Consider the following 23,310-nt stretch of genomic DNA (forward strand, 5'->3'; position numbering starts at 1 on the left):
CCCTTTTGCCTTCAGAACTGCCTTAATTCTACATGGCATTGATTCAACAAGGTGCTGATAGCATTCTTTAGAAATGTTGGCCCATATTGATAGGATAGCATCTTGCAGTTGATGGAGATTTGAGGGATGCACATCCAGGGCACGAAGCTCCCGTTCCACAACATCCCAAAGATGCTCTATTGGGTTGAGATCTGGTGACTGTGGGGGCCATTTTAGTACAGTGAACTCATTGTTATGTTCAAGAAACCGATTTGAAATGATTTGAGCTTTGTGACAAGGTGCATTATCCTACTGGAAGTAGCCATCAGAGGATGGATACATGTTCTCATTCTGTTTACGCCAAATTCGGACTCTACCATTTGAATGTCTCAACAGAAATCGAGACTCATCAGACCAGGCAACATTTTTCCAGTCATCAACAGTCCAATTTTGGTGATCTCGTGCAAATTGTAGCCTCTTTTTCCTATTTGTAGTGGAGATGAGTGGTACCCAGTGGGGTCTTCTGCTGTTCTAGCCCATCCGCCTCAAGGTTGTGCGTGTTGTGGCTTCACAAGTGCTTTGCTGCATACCTCGGTTGTAACGAGTGGTTATTTCAGTCAACGTTGCTCTTCTATCAGCTTGAATCAGTCGGCCCATTCTCCTCTGACCTCTAGCATCCACAAGGCATTTTTGCCCACAGGACTTCCGCATACTGGATGTTTTTCCCTTTTCACACCATTCTTTGTAAACCCTAGAAATGGTTGTGCGTGAAAATCCCAGTAACTGAGCAGATTGAGAAATACTCAGACCGGCCCGTCTGGCACCAACAACCATGCCACGCTCAAAATTTCTTAAATCGCCTTTCTTTCCCATTCTGACATTCAGTTTGGAGTTCAGGAGATTGTCTTGACCAGGACCACCCCCCTAAATGCATTGAAGCAACTGCCATGTGATTGGTTGACTAGATAATTGCATTAATGAGAAATAGAACAGGTGTTCCTAATAATTCTTTAGGTGAGTGTATGTATATATGTGTATGTATATGTGTGTGTGTGTGTGTATATGTGTGTGTGTATATATGTATATATATATATATATATATATATATACATACATACATACATACATACATACATACATACATACATACATACAGTCATAATGAAATAATAGTAGTCACCTGTGGTGTGGGCATACATATGGTCTATTGGAGGGACCTCCTGGGAAGAGGAGGTACTGGTCGTTGGTGCGGGCTCAGCGCAGAGACAGAGATGCGCGCCGAAACGAGCGGCGGGCGGAACTGCCATCTGCGCATGCGTTAGTACACGTCGATCAAATGGGCCAGCGTGCGCTCCTTAGTTAGTACAAGTCTCCTGCATGTGCACATCGCCCAACGGAATTCATCTTGCCTCTGGCAAGCTTTTACTTACATTTCACACCTCTTCGTCATGGCAGTCCAGGGAGTGACAGGAAAGTACCTTTTAGTTTGCTTACATCAGCGCTTGTCTTCCTGGTAGCCTAGCATGTTTTTATTACATAAATTTATAAGTATGCTTAGTTTATATGAACCTGTCTGGGGAACGCCTTTTATAAATGAGTACTGTGTTCTTAAAATACTGTATGTCCATGTACACGGCCCTACAGGTCTGTATTAGAAAACCTGTAGGCTGCCAGGGAAGAATGCCTCCATAATGACGTGCGCAAACTAAAGAAGTTGTTCAGATGTTAGACTTTGGCCACTAGTATAGACATTGATGACTGGTGAGTGCTGGATCCTCTTAATAATGGCCTGCTATTGGCTGCTCCCCTCATCGCCAGATGTCTCGATCCGGTCAATCGGGAGATGCAGCGACGACCTCAGGAGTGATGCAGGTGACGGGGAGCAGGGCAAGTACACTGCTCAAAAAAATAAAGGGAACACAAAAATAACACATCCTAGATCTGAGTTAATTAAATATTCTTCTGAAATACTTTGTTCTTTACATAGTTGAATCTGCTGACAACAAAATCACACAAAAATAAAAAAATGGAAATCTAATTTTTCAACCCATGGAGGTCTGGATTTGGAGTCACACTCAAAATTAAAGTAGAAAAACACACTACAGGCTGATCCAACTTTGATGTAATGTCCTTAAAACAAGTCAAAATGAGGCTCATTAGTGTGTGTGGCCTCCACGTGCCTGTATGACCTCCCTACAACGCCTGTGCATGCTCCTGATGAGGTGGCGGACAGTCTCCTGAGGGATCTCCTCCTAGACCTGGACTAAAGCATCTGCCAACTCCTGGACAGTCTGTGGTGCAACGTGACGTTGGTGGATAGAGCGAGACATGATGTCCCAGATGTGCTCAATTGGATTCAGGTCTGGGGAACGGGCGGGCCAGTCCATAGCATCAATGCCTTCGTCTTGCAGGAACTGCTGACACACTCCAGCCACATGAGGTCTAGCATTGTCTTGCATTAGGAGGAACCCAGGGCCAACCGCACCAGCATATGGTCTCACAAGGGGTCTGAGGATCTCATCTCGGTACCTAATGGCAGTCAGGCTACCTCTGGCGAGCACATGGAGGGCTGTGCGGCCCTCCAAAGAAATGCCACCCCACACCATTACTGACCCAATGCCAAACCGGTCATGCTGGAGGATGTTGCAGGCAGCAGAACGTTCTCCACGGCGTCTCCAGACTCTGTCACATCTGTCACATGTGCTCAGTGTGAACCTGCTTTCATCTGTGAAGAGCACAGGGCGCCAGTGGTGAATTTGCCAATCTTGGTGTTCTCTGGCAAATGCCAAACGTCCTGCACGGTGTTGGGCTGTAAGCACAACCCCCACCTGTGGACGTCGGGCCCTCATATCACCCTCATGGAGTCTGTTTCTGACCGTTTGAGCAGACACATGCACATTTGTGGCTTGCTGGAGGTCATTTTGCAGGGCTCTGGCAGTGCTCCTCCTGTTCCTCCTTGCACAAAGGCGGAGGTAGCGGTCCTGCTGCTGGGTTGTTGCCCTCCTACGGCCTCCTCCACGTCTCCTGATGTACCGGCCTGTCTCCTGGTAGCGCCTCCATGCTCTGGACACTACGCTGACAGACACGGTAAACCTTCTTGCCACAGCTCGCATTGATGTGCCATCCTGGATAAGCTGCTCTCCCTGAGCCACTTGTGTGGGTTGTAGACTCCGTCTCATGCTACCACTAGAGTGAAAGCACCGCCAGCATTCAAAAGTGACCAAAACATCAGCCAGGAAGCATAGGAACTGAGAAGTGGTCTGTGGTTACCACCTGCAGAACCACTCCTTTATTGGGGATGTCTTGCTAATTGCCTTTAATTTCCACCTGTTGTCTATCCCATTTGCACAACAGCATGTGAAATTGATTGTCACTCAGTGTTTCTTCCTAAGTGGACAGTTTGATTTCACAGAAGTGATTGACTTGGAGTTACATTGTGTTGTTTAAGTGTTCCCTTTATTTTTTTGAGCAGTGTATAATCTATATGGGGGCATGTTTTATAATTTGGATAACCCATTTAAGGGGTCATGCACGTGGCCCTAGCCGTTCTTGCAGTCTGCAATTTGCAGATCCGCAACATTGATACTGGTCGAGAGCCTGCAGACTTTTTTTTATTTATTTTTTATTAACTTTTTCACCAATGTCCTATTTTTGTCCGCAAAATGAACAAGAATAGGACATGTTCTATATATATATATATTTTTTTTTTTGCACCGCCATGGATCGGACTTAAGGATGCGGAAGCTGCCTGCATGTTTTGTGGCCATATTGGGATGAATAGGTCCGCATCCGATCCACACTGAAAATATGGCTGTGTGCATGAGACCTAATACTGATGACCTCTCCTCAGTATCCTTAGTATTGATGAGCGAAGCAAGCTTTTGATGCTTCATCCAAAGTTGCTTTGCTCAAAACTTCAGATTAATGCTGTACGGAGATCTCTCTTTACAGCATTAAAATGTACGGCCTCCAATAAGGTGAAGTTAGTTATTTGCGAATAACTTCAGTAGTTAATTTTTAAAGTGGAAAACCGCTTAAAAACTTGGAAATGAACTCTGTTTCGGCTGTGACTGGTACATTTTGGCTATTGTCCGCTGAAAATGCAACTGAATGGCGTGATAGGCAGAACTTGGCCGCTGTTATCAATCTTGATCAGTTCGTTAGAAAGCATTTTTATGTATCACCATGGGCTCTTATATTCCTCCACATTTACCACTTAAATTATTCTGCCCTTTTAGATCAGATTAAGGGCGCATTCACACAAATGTGGTTTGGTTATGAGGCTCGGATGCGGACCCATTCACTTCAATGGTGCCGCACTCTGTGTGCTGTCCGCAACTGTTGCTCCATTCTGTGGCCCCACAAAAATTATGGATCATGTCCTATTCTTATCCGTTTTACAGACAAGAATAAGCTTTTCTATAATGGGCCGCCTGTTCTGTTCTGCAAATTGTGGAAGACACACGGGTATTATCCGTGTTTTGCAGATCCGCAATTTGCGGACCACAAAACACGGCATGTTCGTGTGCATGAGCCCTAAAGGTATGTTTTTTTTTTTTTTTTTTAAAGATATTGCCGCTTTTGTTCTGTGATCTTCCCAGTAAACTTGTACACTCGGCTTAGATCAGGCATGCCCTTTGATTCAGTAGGGAACAGGGAGATACGCCACTTGTAGACGCCTCTGGCAGAGGCAAATACTCCTGGCAGAACAAAATATCAAGCTTGTTGAAATCCAACATGCAAGTATCACAGGGAGGTCAGAGTTCTGCCATACGTATATATGGGCACTGCTAAGAGGCTAGATGACCCTCAGGTTTATCAATAGAGTAATAATCACTGGACTCGGGATTTACTAGATCCAGAGACCAGCACATAGATGTCAAAATGAGAGTGACATAAACTGAATATATCTGGTTAGGGCAGAAATATAACAGAAAATGTCCTCTGTTGCATCTGGAAAATAAGAACAAAATTATTTAGAAGCCAGATTGCTTGAGGCGATTGTGACGGGGACATCTGGGCTGAGGAGCAATGTTTCCTGCCTTATGCTTTGGCTCTTTCGTAGGGACACTGGAGCTTCAGTCATCGGGTCTATAATTAGACGCTTTGATAAGTCCCATTAAATACGGTTTTCATGTACTCTACAAGGTGGCTGGGAGAACCACAGGGTGGCACACGAAAAAGTACCCTGCCTCCAGCATGTAGTATGACCATATGAATGAGCAACTGGATTCACAAAGTCACCAAAGATGGGAAATTGGTCCCCGGTCAGGTGTTATTATGTCGGCTGATACTGCTCGTGATGCTGCGGATAGAGTTTGTGATGTTCTCCTTGAGTTCATCCAGGGGATGTGGATTGTTGGCGGACACTTGCTGTCAGTTCTGTGAGGTGCGGCATGTTGCCCCATCTTGTTGGAAAAAGCTGGAAATTTTTTCTTCTGCTCTTGGTTGTAAAACTGTTCACAGATATCCAGGTAAATTGCGGTATTCACAGTTAATTTGAAAAAAAAATTGGGCCCACTATTCGTGTTCCTGACACTGCGCACCAAATGCCAATTGTCTGGTTGTGAAGGTGTTTCGTGAGTTAAGTAGGGATTTTCACTGGACCGGAACCTCGTATTCTGGGAATTTGTGACCTGATAAATGAAACCAAGCTTTGTCCGTCATGAAGTACAGCAATGGGTCCACATGTCTGTGGGCACCAAGTCCAGTAATTCCGGAGTTCCGCTTTGTCAGACTCTCAGTTCCAGCACATACGTTATTCAGTACGGTTTCAGGTTCAGAGATTTCAGCACTTGCTGACACGTCGTTCATGATGCACCAAATTGCTGAGACAGTCTTCCAGTTGATTTTTTGGGGGCTACTTGCAATCCGCTGCTGAATTTCATGCACAACTTCATCTGTCCTGATCGATGGTGGCCTTGGTTTCTTCATTTTTGTATTCAGCTTGCACTTAACACCTTTATTACAATTCCTGTGTACTTAGCCTATACCAAACCTATTTTTGTGTACCCAGCTTGCACGCAGCACTTTCATGTACCCAGCTTGCACATAGCACTTTGAACCAAGCTTATTCGTATATCTAGCTTGCACGTAGCTCTTTATATATTTAACCATACGCTCTATATATATATATATATATATATATATATATATATATATATATATATATATATAACACTTTATGCACCTAAGCACTTTATTTCAGTTTATTTTTGATAACATTGTATGCAGGCAAAAAAGAAGTCACACTATCATTGAAACCTATAGTATACCAATTTGAGATCCTTAGAGGACAATCCCCCATCAGTTACCATACATCACACTTTTAAAGGCATTCTGAATACATTTTATCTCTACCAGCATTTTAAGACTTTTCCTGTCATTAATAAAATAAATTTTTTAATTCAAAACAATTATTCCATTCTATACCAGATGAGTGGCATCACATCTTTACATATCAACTTGGTTTCCTCATGTTTGCAACAGAGCCATTTCTGAACTCTGACTCTGAATACAACGGTTAGCTGGTGGTTTGCTTTGCACATAGCCTTCCACAGTCACTGTTCCAGGGAGAACACCATCTTTCTGACATAAAAAACTACTTTTATGAAACGGAATAATAAATTAGTCTTAGTTACCCATAGCAACCAATCACTGCTCAGCTTTCAGTTCCTACAGGGCTCTGAAAAAATAAAAGCTGAGCTCTGATTTGGTTGCTATGGATTACTAATGTGTATTACACCCAACAGATTATCTGACCAGTTTCTGTCCTATCAGACCAATAGTTGGCTTGTATAACCAGATCTGTTTTTGTAATTGGCCATCTGACCAATGATAAGGTGACACAACGAGTAAAATCTTGCCCTGGGGCTACACTATTAACAGGACTGTGACCCACAATGGTTTTTAACTATCCTGCCTCTATGTGCGCAACACCATAGACCAGTTGCCTTTATTTTTCTTCTGTCTGGGAAATTGAATGTGGAATTTCAGTTTTAAAGGCAGTCTGTCGCCCCAAAATCAGGTACAAAGTAAGCACACGGCCATGTAGGGTAGGTGTCCCAAAACACAACGATTCTTCTTTGTGAAAACCTGGTCCTCTAGTCCTGAGAGATGCTGCTTTTTATTTTTAAGCAAATAAGGGTTTTTGGGGCAAGGCCCCTCTGTTTAGTGCACCACCCATCCACAATGACACCCAGTGCATCCCCTCTTGTTTTATAGTCCCACAAATTTCAGAGTGGGTGGTGTCAGGTGCACAGAACAGAGCGCCCTCCCCCAGTGCACTGAAAACCATATTTACGTAAAAATAAAAGGGAGCATTTCTCTCAGGATTAGACCATTCACACGTCCGTATGTGTTTTGCGGATCCGCAAAACACGGACACTGGCAATGTGCGTTCCGTATTTTGCGGACCACACATCGCCGGCACTCTCCTAGAAAAAGCCTTTTCTTGTATGCAATTAAAGACAAGAATAGGACATGTTCTATTTTTTTGCGGAACGGAAGTGCGGTTGCGGACAGCACATTACGGCCCCATTGAAAATGAATGGGTCCGCACCTGTTGCGCAAAATTGCGGAACTGATGCGGACCCATTTTGCGGACGTGTGAATGGAGCCTTAGAGGACCAGATTTTCACAAGAAAGGTAAAATGGTTGGCTGTGTGCTTACTTTCATACTGATTTTGGAGGTGACGGATGCTTTTAATATACTGTTAATCATTTTTTTTTTTTTTTTTCTATGTGTGACTTTGTATTATAATGGGTATATAGTTGTAGCCATCATTATTGAGAAATTATATATATATATATATATATATATATATATATATATATACACTGCTCAAAAAAATAAAGGGAACACAAAAATAACACATCCTAGATTTGAATTAATTAAATATTCTTCTGAAATACTTTGTTCTTTACATAGTTGAATGTGCTGACAAAAAAATCACACAAAAATAAAAAAATAGAAATCAAATTTTTCAACCCATGGAGGTCTAGATTTGGAGTCACACTGAAAATTAAAGTGGAAAAACACACTACAGGCTGATCCAACTTTGATGTAATGTCCTTAAAACAAGTCAAAATGAGGCTCAGTAGTGTGTGTGGCCTCCACGTGCCTGTATGACCTCCCTACAACGCCTGTGCATGCTCCTGATGAGGTGGCGGACGGTTTCCTGAGGGATCTCCTCCCAGACCTGGACTAAAGCATCTGCCAACTCCTTGACAGTCTGTGGTGCAACGTGACGTTGGATAGAGCGAGACATGATGTCCCAGATGTGCTCAATTGGATTCAGGTCTGGGGAACGGGCGGGCCAGTCCATAGAATCAATGCCTTCGTCTTGCAGGAACTGCTGACACACTCCAGCCACATGAGGTCTAGCATTGTCTTGCATTAGGAGGAACCCAGGGCCAACCGCACCAGCATATGGTCTCACAAGGGGTCTAAGGATCTCATCTCTGTACCTAATGGCAGTCAGGCTACCTCTGGCGAGCACATGGAGGGCTGTGCGGCCCTCCAAAGAAATGCCACCCCACACTATTACTGACCCAATGCCAAACCGGTCATGCTGGAGGATGTTGCAGGCAGCAGAACGTTCTCCATGGCGTCTCCAGACTGTCACGTCTGTCACATGTGCTCAGTGTGAACCTGCTTTCATCTGTGAAGAGCACAGGGTGCCAGTGGCGAATTTGCCAATGTTGGTGTTCTCTGGCAAATGCCAAACGTCCTGCACGGTGTTGGGCTGTAAGCACAACCCCCACCTGTGGACGTCGGGCCCTCATATCACCCTCATGGAGTCTGTTTCTGACCGTTTGAGCAGACACATGCACATTTGTGGCCTGCTGGAGGTCATTTTGCAGGGCTCTGGCAGTGCTCCTCCTGTTCCTCCTTGCACAAAGGCGGAGGTAACGGTCCTGCTGCTGGGCTGTTGCCCTCCTACGGCCTCCTCCACGTCTCCTGATGTACTGGCCTGTCTCCTGGTAGCGCCTCCATGCTCTGGACACTACGCTGACATACACAGCAAACCTTGCCACAGCTCTCATTGATGTGCCATCCTGGATAAGCTGCACTACCTGAGCCACTTGTGTGGGTTGTAGACTCCGTCTCATGCTACCACTAGAGTGAAAGCACCGCCAGCATTCAAAAGTGACCAAAACATCAGCCAGGAAGCATAGGAACTGAGAAGTGGTGTGTAGTCACCACCTGCAGAACCACTCCTTTATTGGGGGTGTCTTGCTAATTGCCTATAATTTTCACCTGTTGTCTATCCCATTTGCACAACAGCATGTGAAATTGATTGTCACTCAGTGTTGCTTCCTAAGTGGACAGTTTGATTTCACAGAAGTGTGATTGACTTGGAGTTACATTGTGTTGTTTAAGTGTTCCCTTTATTTTTTTTTGAGCAGTGTGTGTGTGTGTGTGTGTGTGTGTGTATGTGTGTGTGTATGTATATATATATATATATATATATATATATATATATATATATATATATAAATTTCTTATATTATATGTTCCTTTTTTAAGTGATATTAACCTTTTTACATGATCCATTTTCCTTGATCCTTTTAGATGATACTTTTCCTTATGTTGGTACTTAAATAATAATATTTTTTTTTCTTCCCTAAACAGGTTATGCAATGGTCTCTGCAAAACGTTCTGTGTTTGAGGTGGAGCTTCGTAAGACAGACATATGCCGGCTTGTCATCTTTATTAAAGGGACTATAATTTGTTCTCTTACAACTGCTACATAAACAGACAAAATTGCAAAGATCTGCCCTGTGTCGAGTATGACAGCCACGACCCGTGGCTCTCCAGTTGGAGGGAATGAGAGCCAGGGCCAGGCTCCCGATGGACAGTCCCAGCCTCCACTCCAACAGAATCAGGTTTGTAGACAGGCCAGCTAATACACATTTGAAGTAAGGACCTTGATTCTTATTGCCACTTTCCGTTGTGTATGGTGGTTGTCTGGGATTTGGGCATTGTGAAGTCATGGACTTCATGTAGAGTAAAGATTATCCTTTTAATCCTTTAATGCCCAAGAGATTTTATAGGCTATGTTGTAAAAATTTATGCTACGTACAGATTTAAGACCATTGAGTCTTCTGGTTTTCTAGAATATTTACTATATTGGCTTTTAAATGCCTATGGCTTTGCTTGCACAGTTTCTGGCACCTGACCACTCTGTCTGAAACCTACTGTAGCCTGTTGGATCCCCCACAGCTCTAATAGTTATCCCCTTCCCTGTGGTTGTCATTGAGCAGGACTGCACACTGGGCTCCTAAGGACAGAATGTGCGGAAACTTAAGTGAATGAAATAAGTTTTACTGTATAATTTCCCACATACTGTATCTCAATCTGCTCAGCTCGTCCTATATAACATGATGGAAAATGCGTGTACAGTTTGACAGCATCCTTTTAATGCAGAAAATGATGACTTACCTAAGACATTGGAAGCATACTGCAGGTGTCTGCTTCCAGTGGGACCAGCTCTACCTTATCAAAAGAAAGGAAATGAAAACGAACAAAATATTCATTTTGGCTGTAATAGTCAAAAATGTTGACTCACTGGCCAGTAATTCACACTTTACCCATTTGCATGCACTTCATATAATACCTTTAATTAAGGAACCCCATGTTCTACATGTACGTCATTGTAATTGCAAAAAAAATAAATTAGTATGTATTCTCCAAAAAGTTACCAATAGAAACTTCAACCAATGCTGCAAAATCACCATATTCATACTGACTTGTACTTGTTATTTTTAGCACATAGTAAAAAACGATCCCTTATGCAGCTATATCGTCAGAAAAATTAAAATGCAATGTCTGTCCGAATGTCCTTAAAGCCCTCAATATACTTGTAATTTTCGGTTGTTTTTATGGCCTTAAATTCTATGCATTTTTTTTTCTTTGGTTATTTCTGTTCAGACCTCCTCACCTGATTCTTCCAATGAGAACTCTCCAGTCAGTCCTCCAGATGAGCAGGGACAAGGGGATGCACCTCCCCCACTCGAAGATGAGGAACCCGCTTTTCCTCACACTGACCTGGCCAAGCTGGATGACATGATCAACAGGTATATATATATATATTTTTCCCCTTTTTAATTTGTATTCTTGTAGCCTATTTTTAAAGCATTTTAAAAAGTGTTTATGCATAAAAGGGGCTTTTCAACCAATAACCTATCCACATGAGGAGTCTTTGTGGATCAGAGATTGGTGGGGAAACCTCTTTCAAGGATTTGTCTTGGACAACTCTAATTCCAGGATCCAGGAGGGGTATTACCATGAGGGGCATTGATGGCATATCCCTAGGGATTCACTCCAATCTCCAGAATCGAACCTCCAAAGTTAACAGAGCAGTTGTGCATGCGCGGCTATCCTCCATTCATTGCGATAGGAGTTCTAGCCTGGCTATTTCCGGCAGTCCCATATTGAGTGGAGAGGTGGCCGCACATCCTGTGCTTTCCATTCACTGATTTTTATTTAAAAAAAAAAAAAAATCTAAAAAAAAAAATATATATATATATATATATATATATATATATATATATATATATATAAATATAAATTATCCTAGCGATATGCCGTCAATGTCCCATCTGGGCCAACCCTGTTAATGAATATCATAAGGGGTACTCACACTCAGAACCCCACTATGTATTAGCCAGAATTCGGAGCTACTTTCAAGGAATGGTTATTGCTCTGACAGGCCAGTCTAGGTCATGTATCACATAGTTGCTCATTCATTTGAATGCCTGCGTGTAGTGCTACCATTTTCATAGCCAGCCACCACTGTTTGCTGGATTTCAGAAGCTGGAGCTGTAGTAATCAGCTGGAATTTCAATTTAGAAAGCAAATGGTTTTTATGTTTTTGATTTGTAATGACCCAATATAAAGAATAAATGACAGAAGAATATTTTACATGCAGGCCTAAATGTTTCTTTTCTGAACAGCCAAGATGAATTTTTAGTTTGATTTCGGTAAATGATGTGGACTTCTTTCTTCTAGACCTCGCTGGGTTGTTCCAGTTTTGCCGAAAGGTGAATTAGAAGTTCTTTTAGAAGCTGCTATTGATCTTAGTAAAAAAGGTATGTTATGTGCAGCAGAATTCAAAAGCATAGTCTTGCCATCTCATATTAGCTTTCAGTTGACACTATAATGCTACAAGGGCCTAAGTTCCACCTGTTCTATGAATGCTTATTCTGTAGTCAGACATTTTAACTTTTTTTTGTCTTTGTTCCTTAACTTAGGCCTTGATGTGAAAAGTGAAACATGCCAACGATTTTTTAGAGACGGTCTAACGATATCCTTTACCAAAATTCTCACTGATGAGGCAGTGAGTGGCTGGAAGTTCGAGATCCATGTAAGTGTACAGTGCTTTTACTTCTAATATGTTTATTACCTCCGTTTTGAATTTGACTGGGAATTACTGATTTATCAAGAGAGGCAACCATATAGAATACGTGTCTCTGAACAGCAGCTGCAGTGGTCTGTATTCTCTGAATAAAATCTGTAGAGCATAGAGCCTTCACTGCACTGAGATTAGCTCTTTAATGGCTGCAATTTAGATCATATAAATGACACAAAGTCTGTTGACTACATTGACCTCAATGTCTACCATTAGAAAAAATTATCATCATGCCAGGTTGTACCTTCAAAATGAAGAGGGGGGGGGGGATAAAAGTACCTGCCAACTGCATGCAAAAATAAAGAATTTCTCCAACCTAGTTGGCGCAGTCATATGACATTATGTTGGTCATTCTATAATTATGACTGCAGTCTTTCTTTTATCCGCTAGATCAGGTATGCTCAACCTGTGGCCCTCCAGCTGTTGCAAAACTACAACTCCCATCATGCCCTGCTGTAGTCTGATAGATATAGGCAGTGTGGGCATGCTGGGAGTTGTAGTTTTGCAACAGCTGGAGCGCGGCAGGTTGGGCATCCCTGCGCTAGATAATTTCTAAATGCCCAGCGTTGCAGGCTGTGTATCACTGCAATTTATACTTTAGTAAATTAATTGTTCGCTGCTATCCAGCACATTTATCTATTTCCTCAAATTACCTTTGCCTAAAAGGATTTATTAAGGGCGGGTTCACATTAGCGTTACAAATTCCGTTATAGTGTTCCGTTATAACGTTGGAATGCAAAACGGAATACTTTTAAGAGGCATTCCGTTTCGCTGTGTTCTAATACATTTCTATGACGGTTCAGTTTTTTGTTTTTTTTTACCGTTGTGTGATGGGGAAAAGTCCTGTCGACAGAACTTTTTTTTACTTTCCGTCATTCAAAAAAAAAAAAAAAAAAAAAAAAACGCAACCATTATTTGTGCCCATAGAAAAGAATTAGGACGGAGCGAAACAGAATGCCTCTTAAAGGTTTTCGTTTAGTATTCAGTGATACCTCTGTTATAACAGAACATTGTAACGGAATTTCTAACACTAATGCAAAGGTGTATTTATGATGAGAGGTTATGTTCCCTTTAACAAGATTGTACAAACTTGTTACCCTTTTACCAACATTTATCACCTGTCCTTAGGATATGGGAATTCTGACCGCTGGAACCCCACCAATCAGGAGAACGGGGGTCCACTGTGTGAATAAATAGCACTAGGTAATGTGCATGCACAGTCAACACTTTTTCACTTCTGGAAAAGATGGCAAACCGGTAGTCATGCAGGCTGCTTTCACACAGTTCTCGTTCTAGTGATTGGGGTCCCAGCAGTCAGACATCCAGAGATCACCTATTCTTTTGAGTGGAATAGCCTGGTCATTCATTTATTTGGATTATTATTTTTTTTTTATTATGAACAGAGGTGTATTATTAACAACACTCATCGCCTTGTGGAACTATGTGTAGCCAAGCTTTCCCAGGATTGGTTTCCTCTTCTTGAGCTTCTTGCTATGGCCTTAAATCCTCATTGTAAATTTCATATCTACAATGGTACACGTCCATCAGAGACAGTTCCCGCTGGTGTCCAGCTAGCAGAAGATGAATTGTTTGCCCGTCCTCCTGACCCACGATCTCCAAAGGTGAGTGACATCTGGCATGTAATGAGCTGCAGTTCTGGCACTTATCGGTTTCTTTTCTACTATGAAAGTTGGCATTGATATGTTTTCATTTTTCTTTAATGCTCCTTTGAGTTCTTCTGAGGATTAGGGTACTTTCACACTAGCGTTACTCTTTTCTGGCATTGAGTTCCATCCTAGGGGCTCAATACCGGTAAAGAACTGATCAGTTTTATCCTAATGCATTCTGAATGGAGAGCAATCCGTTCAGGATGAATTAGTTCAGTTCCTCTTCCATTTTTTGGACTGAGAAAATACCGCAACATGCTGCAGTTTTCTCTCCTGCCCAAAATACTGAACACTTGCCGGAATGCCGGATCCGGCATTAATTTACATTGAAGTGTATTAGTGCCGGATCCGGCATTAAGTGTTCTGACAAAACGGATCCGGCTTTCCAGTCTGCGCATGTGCAGACCTTTTAAAAATGCCCAAAAAATTTATTTCGAATCCGTTTTTCCGGATGACACCGGAGAGACTGATCCGTAATTTAAATGCATTTGTCAGACAGAACTGCCTGCTGGAATCCTCTGCCGCAAGTGTGAAAGTGCCCTTAAGCTACACGTCCTTTGTAAAATTTGTGCTTGATAAAAGTTGTGTGTTACTACTAAGAGACTGTCCCAGTTTGTATATTAGATTACCAGTGATTTAGTTTTCTCAACTGCCTTTTTGTTAAATGTGTATAAAAGTTCAAGTAATTTGTGAAATAAAGATATATGTATGTTTCACTTAAGTAACTAATATGCTTCTTTTTTGTTTGAAGGGTTGGTTAGTAGACCTCATAAATAAGTTTGGCACGTTAAACGGGTTCCAGATACTGCATGATCGCTTTATGAATGGCTCCGCATTGAATGTTCAAATCATTGCAGCTCTCATAAAGTAAGTAAAACCTGTACCCCTGCGTTTTTGTGTTGTAGCTTTAGGCCACACTGATAGTAAAAGTGTTACATAGCAGAGTAGTGAAGCAGAAGTACACGTTTCTCTATAGGAGGCAACTTACAAAGACCTCCGCCATGTTCCTTTTGATGTAATCATTCATATACAGTCCGCAGTGACTTTTGCTACTGTCTGTGTTTTTGGTAGGATCCCTTACAATTCATGCATATTTCACACACTACCTTCATTGTAAATATTAATGGTTTGTTGTGTCAGAGGTGGATATTTTAGTTAGGAGGAACTGGTAAAAACGTCTTAAATCTATGTACCATTTGACCTGGTTTTAAAAAGGGTTTCTTTTCTCCCCTGTAGGCCATTTGGACAGTGCTATGATTTTTTAACTCTCCACACAGTCAAGAAATACTTTCTTCCAATTATAGAAATGGTTCCTCAGTTTCTCGAAAATTTAACAGATGATGAATTGAAAAAAGAAGCCAAGAACGAAGCCAAAAATGATGCTCTCTCCATGATAATAAAATCCCTTAAAAACCTAGCTTCTCGTGTTCCAGGGCAGGAAGAAACTGTCAAAAATTTAGAAATTTTTAGGCTTAAAATGATACTTAGGTAAGTTGTTGGTTGATGTCTAAAAGAGATTTTTCTGTGCTTTAAATTGTGGTGATATCAGTCCCTGTATCCATCTGTTTTATGTTATTCATAATTAGCAGTAGTGCATGAATTTGAAGGCGCTCTCCTAAAAGAACAACTCCTTATTTACAACCCTACAATTACACCTGGACATTTTACAATGGAGTCCCTATCTGTGTAATAGCCAAAGCGAAGCCCTGCTGTAAAGAGCAGATTTGACTCTAACGTACTTAGCCAGATATGTATAGTATCATTCTTTCAGTCGCCTTATAATACACTGATTGACAAAAAAATAATAAAATAACGCACCAAAGGAGGAGAGTTGGAATTGAATGAAACATGTGTGATAACATTCAAGTGAAAGGATAAATTTATTGAGCGAATTGTACAGTTGAAAGGAGGCTCTACTACCCTCTACCCTGGATACAAAATGCGATATGGTGGGACATGGATGCATACAGATTCAGTATGGTATCCTGCAGCACATGTGCCCACATACTTTGTAGCTGGGCCTGTAGATCCTGCCCACCCTTAGGTTGCTGAAGCTGTCATACCAGCTGTATGACAATAAATACTTGATTATGGTTAATTTTAGGTGCCAAACAGGCCAAAGCAGTGTTGCAGTCTGCCAGAGACATTCCTGGCAAACCCTTGTGAGCTGTTGGTGAGCATTGTCCTGCTGAAGAATGCCGGTTGGAAGCTCTGCCATGAGAGGCACCACATGTGACTGCAGGATGTCCTGCACTTATCACGGAGTTGTTAGTGTCCCTGTTATCACTACTAGGGGTGACCAACTGTCGTATATGATCACCCCCTGAATCATCACACCAGCAGTTGGGGTGGTGTCGCTCTACAGCAGTGGCAGGATTGAAGTGTTCACCACCAGTCCTCAATACTCAGACGTTTGTGGGATCCCAAACAGAACCTGGTCTAGTCGCTAAAGGCGATATGGTTCCAGTCTGTAGCAGTCAAGGTTTCTCATTCACAACACCGCTGCAAACAAAGGAGACAGTGGCTGGCTGGACAAATAATGTGTGCCATGACACCACATTCCTTTGTGGCGCCACCTATGTTTTGATGGTGGAAACAAAACTGTGTGGGCTGCCTGTCAGCGGATCAAATCAAATGAACCTCTCTACTGGTGGTCTATCGCTATGTGTGCATACCCTCACATAACCACTGGCTATAAGAGCTACGGCCATACCCACGCATCATGCTGTTTTAGAGAACTTGTCTAGTTTGGACATGCCCTTAAGTTCTCCACTCCATGCAAGCAGGTGCCAGACCAGTAGTCTGTTGTGGCATCTGGCTGTTTCCAACCCTGTGTCTGGCAGTGGACACTCTTTCCATTCTTTATAAAGGTCATTCACCAGCTTTGTTAGATCAAACCACGTATCCAATCCATGTGTAGTCCTCTTCAGTTGAACAGGCATCTTGCAGCTTTATGAGTTACAGGGAATATAAATTTGAAACTTTAAGGACAATCATAGACTGTAGTGTTAGTCAGCTCTTGATATTTTTTGATGAGTTTACCTCTGCGATATAAATGAAATGTTGTCTAAAATTAACCTTTTGTTAATTTCATTTCGTTCTAGGTTGTTACAAATTTCATCCTTTAATGGAAAAATGAATGCACTTAATGAAGTCAACAAAGTTATATCAAGCGTCTCATACTATACGCACAGACATGGCAATCCAGAGGAGGAGGAGTGGTTGACCGCAGAGCGGATGGCAGTAAGTTCAACTTTTAGAATTTGTGTCATCAAACCAAATGTAAAGTATAAGGGCTCTTTCACACGAGCAGATGCCGTGCGGGAAAGCGAGCCAAGCCCCGTTCGGGACAGCAGACACATGGAGCATTAACATGATTGGTAATGCTCCGTGCCTTTCTGATCTTTTTACTACAAAATCACAGTAAAATAAAGTTGTCACTGTGATTTTGTAGTAAAAAGATCAGATAGGCACAGAGCGCTATAAATCATGTTAATGCTCCGTGTCTCTGCTGTCCAGAGCGTGGCTTGGCTCTCTTTCACGCAGCAGATTACCCGCACTGCATCCGCTCGTGTGAAAGACCCCTAAGACTTTCCAGTATTTTGAAGGGGTTGTCTGAGCTGCACATATCAATGACCTATCCTCAGGACTGGTCAGCTTGATGTGGGTCCGGCTCCTGACACCCCTGCTGGTCAGCTGTTTGAGGGGCCACGGTGCTTGTGCAAGTAGTGTGTGCCCTTTCAGTTGTTTCCTGCACGCCTTCTGGATTGTAGTGATGGTGCATTGTAATTACATCTTCCTCTCGCATTCAAATTCATGAGACAGACAGCTGTAAATACTCTCCACTGCCACTTCAAACCATACAACGTGCAGGTAAACATTGACAAGCACTCTAAGGCCTCTTTCACACAGGCGAGATTTCCGCGCTGGTGCAATGCGTGAGGTGCGTTGCGTGAAAATCACGCAATGTGATTTTTCACGCAGCGCAGGCCCCATAGAAGAGAATGGGGCTGCGTGAAAATTGCAAGCAAGTGCGGATGCGTGAAAATCGCACCGCATGGTTGCGAGGAGATAATCGGTATGGGGACCCGATCATTATTATTTTCCTTTATAACATGGTTATAAGGGAAAATAATAGCATTCTTAAAACAGAATGCTTAGTAAAATAGGGCTGGAGGAGTTAAATAACTAAATAATTTAGCTCGCCTCATCCACTTGTTCCCGCAGCCCAGCTTCTCTTCTGTCTTTTTCTTTGCTGTCCAGGAGGAAAAGGACCTGTGGTGACGTCACTGCGCTCATCACATGATCCATCACCATGGGGATTGATCTTGTGACGGACCATGTGATGAGTGCAGTGACGTCACCACAGGTCTTTTTCCTCAAAGAAGAAGAAGAAAGAAAAGAAGCCAGGCTGCGTAAACAAGTGGATGGGGTGAGTTAAATTATTATTTTTAACCCCTTAACCCCTTGGAAGAAAGAAGAGACAGAGGGGATATGATAGAAACTTTTAAATACATAAAGGTTATCAACTCGGTAAAAGAGGAGAGAATATTTAAAAGAAGAAAAACTTCCACAAGAGGACACAGTTTTAAATTAGAGGGGCAAAGGTTTAAAAGTAATATAAGGAAGTATTACTTTACTGAGAGAGTAGTGGATGCATGGAAAAGCCTTCCGGCAGAAGTGGTAGCTGCAAATACAGTAAAGGGGTTTAAGCATGCATGGGATAGGCATAAGGCCATCCTTCATATAAGATAGGGCCAGGGGCTATTCATAGTATTCAGTATATTGGGCAGACTAGATGGGCCAAATGGTTCTTATCTGCCGAAACATTCTATGTTTCTATGTTTTACTAAGCATTCTGTATTCAGAATGCTATTATTTTCCCTTATAGCCATGTTATAAGGGAAAATAATAAAATCTACACAACACCTAACCCAAACCCGAACTTGTGTAAAGAAGTTTGGGTACCAAACATGCCGATTTTTCTCACGCGCGTGCAAAACGTATTAAAATGTTTTGCACTCGTGGGAAAAAATTGCGCATTTTCCCGCGATGCACCCGCATCTTATCCGGCCCAAATCCATGACGCCGTGTGAAAGAGGCCTAATGAGAAACATCGCCCCTTTAAACAGTGATCTGTGGGGGGCTGGGAATCAAACCCCCGCAAATCCTGAGGATAGGTCATCAATATCATGAAACTAGGCAAACCCTTTAACTTCTATGGGTATAAAGATGTCAAGGACTTGTCCAGACTAAAATATATAATCTGCCTGTTTACGAGAAACGGCGCCGCTTTCGTGATTTCATATTGCAGCACCGCCTAAAAAAGGCACTTCTGCTACAAAGAAAAAAATTTTCTCCTCAGTCCAATCTTCTAGAACTTTTTTTTTTTTTTTTTAAATACACATTTATAAATTAGCAGTAGAAAATGTGTTTTTCTGTATCTTTCATAATTTACCACACTGATTTACTGCCAAATTGTGTTGATCAGCCCATGACAGCCTGGATTCTGCTACCTGGGCTCATCACAGGTTAGTTGAAGGCCCAGTAAAATGAATTAAATTGTGGTCAAAGCATGTATATTGCTCTTGCCGATTTCATTGCTAACCTACTGTGCAGGATGGAGTTGGACAAACACGGTACACTCATGGAGCATGGTCGCCACAAAGGTGGCAGATGCGCACTGCTATCCTCTGCTCACTGTAGACCACCCCTGTGTCTGGAGACAGATTCAGAAACACAAAATGTTAGTAAAATAAGGTTTTCATAGGATTGTTGATACCTGCTCTTTATTTGTGAACAGTAGCCTCTTGGAAAAAGCAAGACCATTCATTTTGGGGAATAAAAAAATTACTGAATGTTAGATTATACCATTATACAACAGATTTTTGTGAAATTTACCATATGGGTTATATGTTAAAGTATTGGAGACTTTTTTTTGTCATCTAAACTCTTAAAGAGATAGAGATATATATATATATATATATATATATATATATATATATATATATATATATATATATATATATAAAAATTTATGTACTTTATTGATTTTGTAAAGGGTCTACTTAGCAACACTAACTGTATATTCCTAAGGAGAATCAATCTTCAGCATGTATTGTACACTTAATACTTATAAGGCCGTATCCGTTTTGCAGTCCACGGATCTAAAGATACTGGCAGGGTGCATCCCACACTTTCCGTGGGCTCTATTAAAGAACTGCTTATTGTCTGCAAAACGGACAAGAATAGGACATGTTCTCTAATTTGCATAATGTCTGCATTTTTTGTATTCCTGTAGAAATGAATGGGTCTTCATGCGACAAAAAAATGTGGAAGTGACGCGGGATGTAAATACGGCATGCGAATGTACTCAAACTGTAGATGCGCAGGCTGGCTTCTCAGCTTGCCTCTTCCAGCCACTGCCTCCATACATGTGTATCACCATGTGTCTGACTTTTTATTAAGAAACTTGCTCTTTTACCAATCTGGAGGCAGCAGCTGGAGCAGAGAGAACAGAGGCAGGCTGAGAAGCCTGCCTGTCCATTTTCGACAGCTGTATTCAGCATACAGTACAGGCTCAAGGCTGATTCTCCTTTTTAAAGGGTTGTACAAGATAATAAAATTCAGACAACCCCTTTTCACAAACAGCAGCAATGAAATGCCTGACTACTACATGTGACCGCTATCCACAATGCTGGCTAAGTGAGACTGTTTAACCACTACAGGACCGCCGTACGCAGGATTGCTTCTGTGCAGCGGCCCTGTTATTCCGAGTGGACGCGCCGGCGCGTCATCACGCAAGATTTCATGTGAACGCGCGCACACAGGCACTGCAGGTAATCGAGTGGATCTGCAGCCTGCCAGCGGCGATCATTCGCTGGCAGGCTGTAGATCCGATTTTTTTTTTTTAACCCCTTAAAGGTATATTAGATGCTGTTTTGATAACAGCGTCTAATATACCTGCTACCTGGTCCTCTGGTGGACCCTTTTGCTTGGATTGACCACCAGAGGACACAGGCAGCTCTGTAAAGTAGCACCAAACACCACTACACTACACCCTCCCCCATCACTTATTAACCCCTGATCACCCCATATAGACTCCCTGATCACCCCTCTGTAGGGCTCCATTCAGACGTCCGTATGTGTTTTGCCGATCCACGGATCCACAAAACACATACGGACGTCTGAATGGAGCCTGACAGGGGGGTGATCACCCCATATTAGACTCCCTGATCACCCCTCTTTCATTGATCACCCCCCTGTAAGGCTCCATTCAGACGTCCGTATGTGTTTTACGGACACCGCGGATCCGCAAAACACTGACACCGGCAATGTGCGTTCCGCATTTTGCGGATCCGCACATTGCCAGAACTATATAGAAAATGCCTTTTCTTGTCCGCAATTGCGGACAAGAATAGGACATGTTCTATAGGCTCTACAAAAAACGCAGTGTTCGCCCGATCAGGCCTGATCTTGTGCTCACACTTGCGTTCAGTCCGCCCCACCGCAGTGACAGAAATGATTTTTTTCTGATCACTGCAAAAACACAGTAAAATCGATGCGGCGCTATAAAAAGATCACTTTTGAGGGGCATGGCGAGTTCATAGAAGCTTCTTTTTTTTTTTGTTACAAGTTAGTGGAAATAGATTTTTTTTGTTTTTTTCTTATAAAGTCTCATATTCCACTAACTTGTGACAAAAAATAAAATCTCGCATGAACTCACCATACCTCTCACGGAATCCAAATGCGTAACATTTTTTAGACCTTTATATTCCAGACTTCTTACGCTTTAGGACCCCTAAAATGCCAGGGCAGTACAAACACCCCACAAATGACCCCATTTTGGAAAGAAGACACCCCAAGGTATTCCGTGAGGGGCATATTGAGTCCATGAAAGATTGAAATTTTTGTCCCAAGTTAGCGGAAAGGGAGACTTTGTGAGAAAAAAAAAAAAAACTATTTCCGCTAACTTGTGGCAAAAAAATAAATTTTCTATGAACTCGCCATGCCCCTCATTAACCCCTTAAGGACTCAGCCCTATTTCACCTTAAGGACTTGGCCATTTTGTGCAAATCTGACCAGTGTCACTTTAAGTGCTCATAACTTTAAAACGCATTGACTTATCCAGGCCATTCTGAGATTGTTTTTTCGTCAAATATTGTACTTCATGACACTGCTAAAATTGGGTCAAAGTTTTTTTTTTTTTGCATAAAAAAATACCATATTTACCAAATATTTAGAAAAATTAGCAAATTTCAAAGTTTCAGTTTCTCTACTTCTGTAATACATAGTAATACCCCCAAAAATTGTGATGACTTTACATTCCCCATATGTCTACTTCATGTTTGTAGCATTTTGGGAATGATATTTTATTTTTTGGGGATGTTACAAGGCTTAGAAGTTTAGAAGCAAATCTTGAAATTTTTCAGAAATTTACAAAAACCCAATTTATAGGGACCACTACAGGTCTGAAGTCACTTTGCGAGGCTTACATAATAGAAACCGCCCAAAAATGACCCCATTCTATAAACTACACCCCTCAAGGTATTCAAAACTGATTTTACAAACTTCGTTAACCCTTTAGGTGTTGCACAAGAGTTATTGGCAAATGGGGATGAAATTTGAGAATTTCTTTTTTTTGCCTAATTTTCCATTTTAACCCATTTTTTCCACTAACAAAGCAAGGGTTAACAGCCAAACAAGACTGTATCTTTATTGCCCTGACTCTGCCGTTTACAGAAACACCCCATATGTGGCTGTAAACTACTGTACGGGCACACAGTAGGGCATAGAGGGAAAGGCGCGCCGTATGGTTTTTGGAAGCCAGATTTTGCTGGACTGGTTTTTTGACACCATGTCCCATTTGAAGCCCCCCTGATACACCCCTAGAGTAGAAACTCCATAAAAGTGACCCCATCTAATAAACTACACCCCTCAAGGTATTCAAAACTGATTTTACAAAGTTTGTTAACCCTTTAGGTGTTGCACAAGATTTAATGGAAAATAGAGATACAATTTCAAAATTTCACACTTTTGGCAGATTTTCCATTTTAATATTTTTTTTCCAGTTACAAAGCAAGGGTTAACAGCCAAACAAAACTCATTATTTATGGCCCTGATTCTGTAGTTTACAGAAACACCCCATATGTGGTCGTAAACCGCTGTACGGGCACACGGCAGGGTGCAGAAGGAAAGGAATGCCATACGGTTTTTGGAAGGCAGCTTTTGCTGGACTGGTTTTTTGA

The 23,310-nt window shown here is 41.9% G+C and overlaps 1 protein-coding gene across 3 annotated transcripts in view; it reads left to right on the top strand.

Annotated features, from left to right (window-relative positions):
* Positions 1-23,310, top strand: part of USP9X (ubiquitin specific peptidase 9 X-linked) — a 155,091-nt gene that overhangs the window by 39,764 nt on the left and 92,017 nt on the right. For all 3 annotated transcript variants that reach the window (XM_040423797.1, XM_040423799.1, XM_040423798.1), the window contains exons 2-9: positions 9,617-9,870; positions 10,916-11,061; positions 11,996-12,075; positions 12,238-12,350; positions 13,799-14,017; positions 14,814-14,929; positions 15,299-15,550; positions 17,167-17,305. In XM_040423797.1, coding sequence (XP_040279731.1) covers positions 9,775-9,870; positions 10,916-11,061; positions 11,996-12,075; positions 12,238-12,350; positions 13,799-14,017; positions 14,814-14,929; positions 15,299-15,550; positions 17,167-17,305 — 1,161 coding nt within the window. In that variant the 5' untranslated portion in view covers positions 9,617-9,774. The remainder of the gene's footprint in view (positions 1-9,616; positions 9,871-10,915; positions 11,062-11,995; positions 12,076-12,237; positions 12,351-13,798; positions 14,018-14,813; positions 14,930-15,298; positions 15,551-17,166; positions 17,306-23,310) is intronic.

This window comes from Bufo bufo, chromosome 3 (genome assembly GCF_905171765.1).
Source record: "Bufo bufo chromosome 3, aBufBuf1.1, whole genome shotgun sequence".
NCBI classification, from domain to species: domain Eukaryota; kingdom Metazoa; phylum Chordata; class Amphibia; order Anura; family Bufonidae; genus Bufo; species Bufo bufo.